Source organism: Acanthopagrus latus, chromosome 23 (assembly GCF_904848185.1).
Source record: "Acanthopagrus latus isolate v.2019 chromosome 23, fAcaLat1.1, whole genome shotgun sequence".
NCBI lineage: Eukaryota > Metazoa > Chordata > Actinopteri > Spariformes > Sparidae > Acanthopagrus > Acanthopagrus latus.
In genome coordinates this window covers 20,166,018-20,179,234 of record NC_051061.1, presented here as the reverse complement: position 1 = coordinate 20,179,234, position 13,217 = coordinate 20,166,018, and the positions used below count along the sequence as shown (strand labels likewise).

The following is a 13,217-nucleotide window of genomic DNA, read 5'->3' as shown; positions in this document are numbered from 1 at the left end:
CCAGGGCCCCCAGAGGTAAGCTCTGTTAATATGTTTCTGTATATATATTCACTCATGTATGAGTTATGATGGATGATAAACATTCAGTGGTGAAAAGAAACACTCAGACAATACAGTGCAAAACGTGTTAAACCAGTGATGTCATAACGAAACTTAAAAGTAAAAAGTAGTCATGCGGAACTCCCAGCGTGCGTTATGCCTCTTCAGTGTTGGATACAAATGCACATATATTGAAGTAGCTTATAACAATTGTATAACTGTATAAAAGGTTGTTTACATATATATATATAATAATAATAATAATAATAATAATAATAATTATCAGTTACTGTTAAACAAATGGGGTGAGGTAATATTTGCAGATATAAATTTACTGAAGTGAATTACATCGCATGAGCTTTTATGTTGGGGAATATTATTTTTGATTTGAGCGGTGATGAAATGTAACTAAGTACATTTACTTGAGTAATCAATATTTCCATGTTTTGCTACTCGATACTTTCTTGCTCTGCTTTAATGGTGATTGTAGTTGCTCGTTACTTTGAGGACAGCATGCTGCATCAGTGCGTTTTAAATACAAGCTATTTATTTTATTAACAGATGGATTAAAAACACTTCAGTGATTCTGCTAACTGGAACAATGCTGAATATCGGATATGATAAGGTTGATAATCGTTTGACCCACAATGTGCAGTATTTACATACAAGTAAATAGATGTATTATTTACTTTTGATCATTTAAAATCGATACCACACTAGGTACGACCCTATTTATAAGGGAGACTTTTACGTTCACCAAAGTAATATTTTAACACGATATCATGGATGCGGTGATTTAGGTTGCTTAAACAAGACTATAACAAAAGCCGAATTTACAAGAATGTCCAAATAATAAAGACCTTGTTGGAAACAACTCTTCACTGAGTTTAAAAAGTTTTTTCTTCTTCAACAAGTCACAAAATTGGGCGATTTTCTGAGGGAGTCTGGGGAATTTCTATTCCTCGTCATCCTCCTCCTGCTGCTGCTGACTGTAGTTGATGTAGCTGCTGTGACATATAGTATGTTGTATTTAACTTTGCTTTCTGCTTTAGTGCAACAAAAAAGAAAACAATATTGTTAATATAACAATCGAATAAATGTTATCCTGACAATTCTAATCAATACAGAACACATGAATGCACCATTTACCAAAAAATCATTACAAAGACAACTTTGACTGACTTCCTGTGTACCTGCCACACCTTCACTTTCACTCAAGTGAGACTTCGTGGACTTAATACAACTCTACATATTTCTCTTTACCCACAAAATAAAATCACATTACAGAGTGATGTGGAATTGCAGATTGAAACATTAAGAAAATCAGAGAGTATACCAAATATGTGTTTTCTTTAATCCTCCAAAACACCAATGATGTTTTCTGCATGTATTTTTTATTCTGTATTCTGTTTACCTGCAACCTATTTACATCACGCTTTGCTATCCTCGATGTCTTGGACTTTTATTTTGAAAGTATGTGTACAGCCCCGTGTGTACGTGCGTGTGCAGGAGGGAGTGACCGGCTCGGTTTCGGGAAGCAGCGCAGCAGCAGCAGCTTGTCGTCGGTCTCGAGAAGCGCTGACAGTGTGGGCGAAGGGGAAATACGTTCATGATGAAGCCTGACTGTCGGCTCTTCTCTGAGTGACAGCTTTTTTTTTTTTTTTTTTTTTGTTAATCTACATCTTCAAAAAAAAAAAAAAAGTCGTCGTTAAACGGTAAGATTCACACGAGGCTTCAGTTTTAGGGATATTCCTCCAGTAATGTTTGTTTATGTGTCTCGTTTTCTTAAAAACACACACACGCACGGAACACTGAGCCGTGTTCAGAGCCGCTCCGTGTTTTTTACTCATACGAGGTGAACTACAGACGCGTTTCTGTTTTTGCGATTTATTGTGTAACATCAACATGGAGTAATCCCCGGAAGGCCTGACGTCCGTCTGTGACGTCACGTGTTTTAAGTTGTTTCTGTATATTTAACGTCAATTCTTCACCCGCCAACTTGTTTTCCCGAAGTAACAAAATGAGAAATACCGACTGTTGGAGGTGTTGTTACGCTTGTTTTTACGTAGACCATCATACGTGACGTGACGTGGTGCCACCACAACCTGACAGTCATATGCCCTCGCTCTCACTCTCTTCGTGTGTGTGTGTGTGTGTGTGTGTGTGTGTGTGTGTGTCAGGCCTGACCCCATCATGTCCAGAAGTGGCTGGTCGTCACGTTCGAGGCAGGTGTCCTTCCCAGACCAGCCCGAGCCCCCTCAGGGTCCGGGCGTCCATGTCTACCTGTTCATCTCGCAGGATGGGGAGAGGTTTTTCTCCCACACCGGTGGTGACGTCACAGCCGAGGAGCTGTGCATCTCAGCTGCAAAGGCTGTAGGTGAGAGTGACCCAACACACCCTAAGGAGACCTGGACTGGAGGGCTTTTAAATTGAGTTTGTTGTGGCAGGTGGCAAATGTGTGTGTGTGTGTGTGTAACCTCAGTGTTTGCTCCTCAGGTGTAAGTCCTCTGTGCCATGTGCTGTTTGCTCTGTACAACCCGCTGACCCGCTGCTGGTACAGCCCCAACCACGTCTTCAGTCCAGAGGAAAACTCCAGCCTCGTCGTTTACTACTGCATGAGGTCAGTCAGTGAGTGTTATTAAGGCTCAGATCTGGGCACAGACGTAGCAAAAATCTCCTCTTAGAAATTACAAATACTTGCTTGTTAATATTAGTGGTGGACTGATATTCAGCATTTTTCCAGTCATCAGTATGGGTGATTTTTCTGTCAGATTGCAGATAAGATAAACTCATTTAGAAATGTGCAGCTTTGGCTCTGATGCAACATTCTTGCACACAAAATTGTGCAATTTTCGAAGTGGTAACACATCACAAGCCTATAAACACTGAATGATCTGAATCTGCCTAGTAACTAGTAACCAAGAAGTATAAAGTAAAAGAAAAAGTAGATACTAGGTACCAGCCCTAGAAAAAAAGCCATATCTGTCACCTAATAACACAAGCTGCTATTATTACATTCGAGGTATTTAGTAGCCTCGATATTGGGTTTGACTTAAAGGAACACTTCACCCAGAAATGACAGTTCAGTCACTGTCTGCTCGTCAAAGCCAGGGGAAGTTCTGCAGTCCGCTAAACATTTCTCGAGTGTCACAGCAAAAATAGAAGTCTGCCGAACAGCTGAGGAAGCTGGGGAAAAAAAAAAAGCATACAATGGCTGGATACAGCTGGTCCAGAGTGCTAGCAGCTTAAAAAAAGGGTGTAAATGTCATCTTTTCCAATCACTTTGGGATCTCAGGAGACTCGAGGCTCCCCATCTACTTCAGCGGTTCATGAGAATGCTGCTTTGCTGTGAAGCTCCAAGAATGTTTTGTGGACTGATATTTGGCCCAGACTGGCACTGTGGATGTTCACATTTGTTTGTCGTCTGGTGTCCTTGTACCTAGGTTTTACTTTCGGAATTGGCACGGACTAAATGATAAGGAGCCAACTGTATCCCGCTATGCTCACAAGTCGGGGAACACTCAGGGTTCTCCTCTGCTTGAAGTCACATCCCTGGAGTACTTATTCGCCCAGGTTTGTATTCAACATTAACCTCCATGGTTTACTGAGTAAATGCTAATGTATCTAAGGTGCTCACCGTAGTCTAAGTTTCTAACCTGTTTGTTTTCCTGCGTGTCCCAAAGGCTAAATATGAATTTGTGAATGAAGTGGTGCAGATGGAAGACATCGTGTCAGAGGGGGAGCTAAGTCGCTTCAAAAACGAGAGCTTGGGCATGGCTGTGCTTCACCTCTCACACCTGGCAGTACAAACAGACAAAACCCTACAAGATGTCGCCAAAAAAGTCAGGTAACTACTCTGGAAGGAGCACATTTAGCAACATTTCATCACAAGGAACAAGAAGAAAGAGAAAACTGGTTTGCAGCTGCATATTTTGAAAAATGTTGGGTAAAATATGTAACAGAATGTCCCTGTAACCTGGGATGTTCTGACAATACATATGTATTTGTGTCATCATAATTAGGTAACTCTTCTCTACAACTGTAATAATCCAGTTTCCCCCTTGGATCACCAAAGCTTCTGCAAATCTAACCATTGCCATTATAATTTTATTTTTTCTAGCTTCATACGCTGCATTCCAAAGTCTTTCGCCAAGCTCATTTATGATGACAACTTCCTGACAAAACTGCGGATCCGCCGGGTGTTTGCAGACTTTGTAAAGACCTTCCAGCAGCACACTGTGGCTAAAGGGCGGCTGGGCTCCCACGAGATCATGTACAAGTACATCTCAACTCTCGAACACTTGGCGCCACGTTTCGGCATAGAGACGTTCCCTGTATCCCACCTGGAGCAGAGAAAGGACGGGGTCGTGAGCAGCTTTTACTCCGACACCAATTATGCGCAGGGCGTCTCGAAAGTCAACTACATAGCTCCTGCCACACATGAAATAATGGTGTCTGGAACCAAGGGGATTGAGTGGAGGGAGGCGCCTGGTCCGAAGGTTTGTCTAAAAATGTCAACCTTATCGCGGTCTCACTCTGTTTCATGTTGTTATTCTGCGTGTGGGGACAATTTCTTCTTTCTGTCTCTAAGGCCCAGGCCAACTCTTACCTGAGGAGTGACCCTCTGAACTACATGAGGAGACCAAAGCAACAGTCCAGCCAATCGAATGAGAACACTCCCAATAAGTGGACCTCCTTCTGTGATTTCCCTGAAATAACTCACATAGCCATTACTGGAGCTAATGTGTGCATTAGCACTCAGGACAATCACTGCATGGTGAGAGTGCTTGTTTACCCTTTTATGTTAGAGCCGCAGTACATTAATTCAGTTGGTAAATGCGCTTGTGATACATTAGTCCAATTGATTTACTGTTTATTACTCGTGCTATTGATCAGACTGGTCAAGTCTTTAAATGCACTAGAAGGAACTTTTTACTGGTTACAAAACAGCCTCAGTCTTTAATACTGATGCCTCTATACCACCGACAAAAGCAAACAAGATGATCGGCGAGAAGGTCGGCTATTTCTTTATAATTATTCTAAAAGACTCCCATGGAGTCGGATCCTGAAAAGTACAAGTATTTTTTATGGCGGAGTGCTGACGATGAATTGAGGAGCCTGAGGGAAGAAGCTGCTCTGTAGTCTGTAGGCAGCGTAACAACTGACTTATAACTCAACATTAGTTATGTGTTATGTTACATAGTGCATTTCAGAGCAACTAGAAGGTTTTTGTTTGTTTTCATTACATCTGTCATTACCTTCTTGTTCTTTCACGGCAGTATTTTTAAAAAGTAGATGCCAAAATCGTAACAAGATCACATTAACATTCACAGGAGCCGCCAGAATCATCAAAAATGAAAGCTCCTTATAGATGCTTTAAAGTGTTTAAATTGTACAGCATGCATGTGTGCCTGGATTCGCATATATTCTCCTATTCTATATGTTTTGGACTATAAGAGCTTTAGCTTTTGGCAGCTTCGGGCATTGTATGATGTTTTGAATTTGCATGCGTCTGTAGGTGGGAGCTCTGCGTAAAATAGTGGTGTTTCTGTGTGTGTATGTAGGAGGTTCAGATGAACTCCAGCCAGGAGGCCCGTTCCTTCGTCTCCCTCCTCGATGGGTACTACCGGCTGACTGCAGACGCCCACCACTACGTTTGTCATGAAGTGGCTCCCCCAAGGGTCTTGCTGAGTGAAGCAAACGGACTGCACGGACCGATGCAGTGAGTTTTTTGTCCTCTTAGAGATGCACGTACAAACACAAAAACAAGCAGTGGAGAAACACGGTGCGTCGCATCCCAACTCTGGTGTGTTTCTGCAGGGATGATTTTGTGCCACTGATCCTGAAAAAGATGGCAGCAGAGGAGGGCGCTTTCCTCGTACGTTGGAGTGCTCTCGACTTTCACCGCATCATCCTAGCTGTCCTGAACAACAAAAATCAGGTAAGTTGACAGCCACGCTCCTCTCTGGAAATTATTGCAGTGCGGTCATGATAAAAAAAAATTCAGCTGCTGTGTTTGTATCTGCATCATAGAACGGATCGCCGCTAAGCCACAAGCAGTTTCGGATTCATTACAAGGGGTCGAAGTTCTGTCTGGAAGGCTGGGACAAAGAATTCTCCAGTTTGAAGGAGCTCACAGACAGCCTCAAGACGTTTGTACTCAAATCTGGTTCGGAAAGCTTCACCGTCAAAAAGTGCTGTTTGCCAAGGCAGTCAGGTTTGTGGACGTTTACCGGACGTGTGTACTTTAGACCCAAATCCTCTTGTGAGGTTTGAAGTCACTTTGCTTTTTGGGTTAATTATTTCCTGACGTGGGTTTTGTCGGTATTGTGTAGAGAAAACCAACCTTCTGGTGAAGAGGGAGGGTGTCGATCATGGAGTTCACCCACTTTCCCTGAACACGACCCTTCGCTTCCACCAGATCAAGGACGGAGAAATCAAAAAGGTGACTCGCCGCCTCCATGAGACCATCTGTTCCCACCTGACTAGCTTTGTGCTCTCAGCTCTGTGACTGACCAGTGGGCGTTGTGTTCATGAGCAGGGGCAGCATTTGGGCCGTGGGACCAGAACTAACATCTACCTGGGACGTCTGAAGGTGAAAGGTGAAGGAAATGGCAACGAGGACGACAAGTGCAACAACAACTCAGCCAACTGCAGGGAGATCCAAGTGGTTCTCAAGAGTCTAGACGAAAGCCACAAAGATATTGCACTAGTAAGCCTCGTCGTCTTTGCATTAACAGTCACAACACTCAAAAGAAAAAATATGGTACCCTTTCAACATTCCTTCCTTATGTCTTTTTCAGGCGTTTTTTGAAACTGCGAGTCTCATGAGCCAGGTATCCCACAGCCACCTGGTGTTTGTACACGGCGTGTCAGTCAAAGGATCCGAAAGTAAGAGCACCAACATGTTCCATCTCCAAAAACACACTTCTCCTCTTAGGTGTGTGACTTCCTTGTTCCGTACTTCCCCATCACACTGCTGATTTGTGTTTATAGTCGAATTCATGATTTGAATACCAAGTGAGCCATGAAGCGGATGCAAACTTGACACATCCCCTGTTCTGTTTCTAAGAGGATGCTACTTGTTTCCTTTTTTTTTTTTTTTTTGCTGTTGGTGTTACCACAGACTGGACCTCTCAGACTTGTTTTTACCTTTACAGACATCATGGTTGAAGAATATGTGGAGTTTGGGCCTTTGGATGTTTTCCTTCGCAAAGAAAAGACATCGGTGACTCCTCAGTGGAAATTCATTGTTGCAAAACAACTTGCCAGTGCCCTGAGTTACCTTGTGAGTTCAAACACTTCTCTGTTCTTTGTGTGTCACTTATCATAATTCTCAGGTCACCTTTGACAGGTGAATGATAAAATCATATAGACTCATAGATATCAACATGAAACTTCCCCAGTTTATTACTTATATGAAGACAATGATTTTTGTGGCCAGGGTTTTCTAAAATTATGTGATTACATTATATTATGCACCTGTCGTGTGTCCACTTAAACACAGCACAGTGCAAGTAAGTAATTCATTTGCAATCAGTTGCTTTCCACCACTGGGGTAAAGTCCTCTGATTGACTAAATCAGGAAGTGCAGCTTTTGAACTGGACACCAAGTTTTGATTCTGAGCTGCAGGCAGGAAGTTAAATTATCTTATAATCGGAACAAACTTTAAGATAAGTGCTCCAAGGGAAGTATATTTCTGCCTGGTGACCAGTAGATGTAATCGTGTGGGTTCAGCTTACTTGAAAGAAATCAAAAGTTAATGCCAAGACTGTTTTTTATCGTTGCAGGAGACCAGTCGACTTGTTCATGGAAACGTGTGCGCCAAGAACATCTTGGTGGCGAGGCGCGGCCTGGAGCCAGGGACCACTCCTTTTGTCAAGCTGAGTGACCCAGGAATCGCCCTGAATGTCCTTTCACGGGAAGGTCAGTACTCACAAACTGGTAACGTCTTACTAGTACTCACAAACTTTAAGTAACGTCAACATACAAGAAGATCTCCCACCTCAGTCAGCATCAGGTTAGCTGTGTTTTGTGTGCCTTTCTGCCGTATTTCAATCAGATTTAGGAAACAGGAAACCTAAACCTGACCACTTCTTCTTCCTGTTGTTTTACTGTTTTATCTCACAATTTGACATTTAAGGCCTTCTGAAATGCTGAAGTCTGTGAGCAAAAAAAACCAAACCCTGATATCATGATGACCTTATTTGCAACTGCTAATATTAAATATATTTAAAAAAAACAACTTTGTAGACTCTTTGTTGGTACTATTATGTTGTAGTACCATTGTAATTTAATTAAAGGACCCCAAAATTAAAAATTCAGTCAGTAGATGTGGCTGGGGACTGGTTTTAAAATGTAAAAAGTTTTTTCTAAATGTTTTCATACTCTTGTGTATCTTGCTACAGTGAAGATTTGGGCTTAAATAACGTATTTCCAAACCATTTTAGATCAGATGTCGATCTTAGGACGGGGCTCCTAAAGACTTGGATTAAGCCGAAGAAGCTATAAAATTAGAGCATTCATTCAGTTTTATCAAACTTTCATTATTGGCTGTATGAGTACAAATCCAAGTTACTACTGACTGACTATTGTGCTGTTATATGGGATTTCTCTTCATGATGCTGATTGATTTAAATTGAGGAAACCTATTACTATTCTGCACTACAGAGCGTCTCGAGCGTATCCCGTGGATTGCTCCTGAGTGTGTGGACAAAGGTGAATCTATTGGCAATAATTGTGACCAGTGGAGTTTTGGAGCAACGCTGCTCGAAATCTGCAACAACGGAGATCTTCCCATGGGTGGCAGCACGTTGTCTGAGGTAGGCTCTTTGTTTATCTTCCAACAGCCACAGGCTGCACCTGCCTAGTTGATCCTTCTGACTTCCAATTGTAACACCAGAACCTTTTGGCCCAAACAGAAAGAGTGCTTCTATCAGCAAAAGGGCCGTTTAGCTGAACCGTCCTCCCAGGAGCTGGCCAGCTTCATCAGCATGTGTTTGACCTACGAGCCTGCTGAGAGGCCTACGTTCCACACCGTGCTCGGAAAGCTCACAGAAATAATGATCAAAAGTGGGTTTTACTTGCTCTCCTTGGTTTCTGTATTTCTTTCAACCTCCCCTGGTGCCTTTTTAATAGCGTTTTGTTTTCCTGCACACAGATCCTGATATATCTCCAAGTGAAAATCTGCCTGACAAAGACCCTAGCATGTTCCATAAACGCTACCTGAAATGGATGAAGGATTTAGGCGAGGTGAGTTCCGCATCGTCACAACATTTTCTTTAATCCTGTATGTTACAAAGTGATACCCTGCTCATTGTTCTGTCTCCAGGGTCACTTCGGAAAGGTGACTCTCTACTTGTACGACCCAGCCAACGATCGCACAGGGGAATTTGTGGCAGTGAAGGCTTTGAAACAAGAGGATGGGAATGTGGAGAGCTGGATGAAGGAGATTGAGATCCTGAAGTCGCTTTATCACAGCAACATTGTCAAGTACAAGGGCTGTTGTACTGAACTGGGTGAGTCCTCAGCTGTCATCTGTGTGCTTCAGATATGTTCACTGAAATTGAAAAAAAAAGTCAACATGCTGTGTCTGCAGTGCTCGCTCAATACTCTCTTGTAGCTTGCAGTGCTCAGTGGATGATTCAGGGAATTGATTTTTTATCCCTGCTGTTTTTCGGTAAATAGTGAAAATCTATACGAAGTGTGAGACTGTGTCCATTGTATGTCAATATTTTGAGATTTCAACACACAACGTGCCGAGCACCACAGTGCCTTAACCACCAGGATAGGCAACGGGTGATTTCTTGCCTTTAAAACGCAATTGAAGTAGGATGATTAAAGCACTGTTGCACTTTGCATTGACAGGAGGACAAGTGGTGCAGCTGATAATGGAGTACCTTCCTAAGGGGAGCCTGAAGGATTACCTTCCCAAACATAAACTGAGCATGCCCCAGTGCCTGATGTTTGCTCAGCAGATCTGTGAGGTGAGTTCTGTAGTTTGTGCTCATCATGTACATTTCCACTGGACTGCACAGTATTCCTGGTGCTGTATGCAAACTGTAAACATATCCAGTGATTTGTGTATTTAATTGATCAAGGCTGGTGGAAAAGTAATGGACAAATTGCAGTTTAGATGAAAAGTCTAAATCACCCATGGTATTATGATACTCCTAGTGTGTACCAACTAAGAGTGTCACGATTTCGATTTTAAATCTAAATCGACCGAAATTAAGTCACAATCTCGAACTTCGCATTTAAAAAAATTGGATCATCGATGGCGTCACACACCCATGTCACGTCCGGTTGGCTTGCCAAGTGGAAAAAAACACACGTGCTGCAAATCAACCTCCTCTAACTTAGCTACAGCCAGCCAAACCACAGCATGGCGTGACACCATTCCTGTTCGGCTCCCGGACTGTGGTCAGGAAGCGCAGGGGAGACGATTTCCTGCGGGGCCGAAGTTTGTGTTTACCTTCGGGGTGAACCCCCTTTCACTTTTTAGCTGTTTCAGGAAATAATACCTGGGAGCTATTGTCTTTATTCACAGTCAAGAAGCAACCTGTATTGTACACTTTATCGCTGTCACTACTCCTGCTACTCCTTTCGCCTCTCCTTCCCCTCCCATTCAGTCGCTGTCTGCACGTATGCACGCTCCCTGGTCAGATATTATATTGCTTAAAAGTCTAGTCTAAAAATGGCATAGCAACCTGTGCTTTAAAATAATTATAGTGAAAATCAAAAATCGAATCAAACCGTGATCTGAGAATCGAAAATTGAATCGAGTCGAGCATTTGGAGAATCGTGACACCCCTAGTACCGACATTCATTACAGTTCAGACAGATGGACATTGTCATCCCTAGAGCCCTCAACTTCAACTTTTGTCCCTGGAGGGCAATTGGATTTGAGGAAGGCATTGTACAAAACACAAAAGAACATAGAGAAAGGTGCCCTGAATACAGTGGGCTAGAAGTCCGACAACAGTACTGGCATCCAGCCTTCAGAGCGTACTAAGCCACAGCAGCAATAGTAACATATGCTGCTAACATTGCTCAACCCCATTTACTACAGGAGTAGACATTCCTGAAATCTGACATCATTTAAATTTTTATTGACAATTGAAGTTTAAACGTGAAACTTTAAATCCACATTTTGCCCCCTCTTACTAATTATATCCATCTTTTATTTCTGTTGTTGTCTTTTAAAGGGTATGGAGTACTTGCACTCTAAGAGATACGTTCATCGAGACCTCGCTGCCCGCAATGTCTTAGTTGACAGTGACAGTTTGGTAAAGATCGGAGACTTTGGCCTGACGAAATACATCCCTGAAGGTGAGATCTACTACCGTGTCCGTGAGCATGGGGACAGCCCGGTGTTCTGGTGAGTTCCTGCAGCACTTTACAGTGTGACTCAGTGCTTTGTTCGTTGACTTGAGCCACTAAATAGTGTTTTTTGTACTGCATAGGTACGCCATTGAATGCTTGAAGGAGAATAAATTTTCCTTCTCCTCTGACGTTTGGTCCTTTGGCGTTACATTGTATGAGATCCTGACGCGCTGTGACCCGCGCAAAAACCCACTAATGGTACGTCATTTCTGGCCTCTTATAAGAAGATCAAACCTTGCACATATTTTCATGTGAAAGGGTTAAATGTACAGTGTACTCTTCTGTGTTCTTTTGTGTAGAAGTTCAAGGAAATGATGGAAACCAAGGGACCGATGACTGTGATGGAACTCATCAAACTGCTGGAGAGAAATAAGCGCTTGCCATGTCCCAAAGACTGCCCACCAGAGGTACTGTTACATGCAAATAACTGACACTTTGTTGGCTAAATGAGCGGCCTGATATTTTTATGATCTCTTTTTTTTTTTTTTTTAACCAACAGGTGAAGATGTTAATGGAGCAGTGTTGGGCTGCAGATCCGAGGCAACGACCAACATTCAGATCCCTCATTGAGAAGTTCGAGGGTATTCGGCGAACTTTCGACTGTCACTCTAATATAAACTTTTCTTTGGCTCAGATCTGCTGATCAGAACTGTGAAGATCTACTCGACTACATCTCATCACTTTGCTACCATGGCAACCGTATATCACAGTGTAGCCAGTAATGTGTCTGCTGCTGTGCAATGCCTGCCGCCTCCATTTACATAGATGTCTTTATACTTCTGGTTTGTTTTTAACATAAGCACACTTCTGTCCTCTAATATGTTATACGGTTACAATGATAAACTCAATCAGTGCATCTTTGTCTTGGCTGATGAGTAGAACGGTGGTACCTTGAGCAGTCAGTGTCAGCTTTTGTCTTATAAAAAAAAAAAAAGTATAGATTTGCATATATCACATTAAGTATTAAGAATTTCTGTAAGGTTGGGAGATTACTGTTTCACTTAATGTTTAAGTTTTGTAAACTTTTTGAGTATATGTTGATTTTGTATAAACCAAAAATAACAAATATAAAATCTAATAAACCATTTCTAACATACCCTTTCATGAAAGCTGGAAATAGATTGATGTCAAAAAGTATGAAAATGTTCTTACATGATGTGCGATTTCAGATCCGTGTCACTAAACGTCCGATATTCAACAAAGCGCAGCTTACTCTCTCATACATAAGAAGTCACAAGCAGGTCACAGATCCATTGAAAGGTCTTTCCCCTGTTAAGTCCTACAGTGTTAAGCTCCATGTTAATGTTCCACTATGTAAGAAAGCTCGAGCAAAATTAAAGCAAGGACTTCACCACACCGGTCCAGGTCTTCATAATTAATGCACCCGTGATCTTGGTGCAGAGAGCAGCAAACATCCACAAGAACACTGCTGTGCTGAGATTGGACTAAATTATTCAGCCTACCACACTGTCAACACAGCAGATCTGCTGCAAGCATCTCATCATGTGTTTGAAGGAAAGGGCCAAAGGCTAATATGAGGAACGTATCGCTGAACATGCCCAGGGTTATTAACATTGGCAGAGACTGCTTACATACTATGGTGCTGTAACAGTGTGGGAACACAAGACTTACTGTCTCCACTGAGCAATAAACACGTTACATTTATAGCTTTATTACTGGACCCTTGAGTCCCTTTCATGACCTGGAGGATCAGGCGTGCTCCACTGCCAGAGACCAGTGACTATGTCTCTATATTCTTTAATAACAGCACAGACTGATCAATCAGCTGAGA

The 13,217-nt window shown here is 42.3% G+C and overlaps 1 protein-coding gene across 1 annotated transcript; it reads left to right on the top strand.

Annotated features, from left to right (window-relative positions):
• The first annotated feature begins 1,557 nt into the window (after positions 1–1,557).
• tyk2 (tyrosine kinase 2) lies at positions 1,558–12,526 on the top strand. The gene is made up of 24 exons (XM_037089441.1): positions 1,558–1,754; positions 2,220–2,416; positions 2,536–2,659; positions 3,483–3,612; positions 3,723–3,886; positions 4,160–4,538; positions 4,631–4,816; positions 5,604–5,761; positions 5,860–5,980; positions 6,073–6,256; positions 6,375–6,484; positions 6,581–6,751; positions 6,843–6,930; positions 7,200–7,327; positions 7,831–7,966; positions 8,711–8,862; positions 8,962–9,112; positions 9,201–9,292; positions 9,372–9,558; positions 9,908–10,026; positions 11,248–11,420; positions 11,506–11,623; positions 11,725–11,832; positions 11,925–12,526. Exons 2-24 carry the CDS (start codon positions 2,233–2,235, stop codon positions 12,066–12,068), a joined length of 3,507 nt encoding a protein of 1,168 aa, XP_036945336.1. The 5' UTR covers positions 1,558–1,754; positions 2,220–2,232; the 3' UTR covers positions 12,069–12,526.
• The last annotated feature ends 691 nt before the right edge of the window (positions 12,527–13,217 follow it).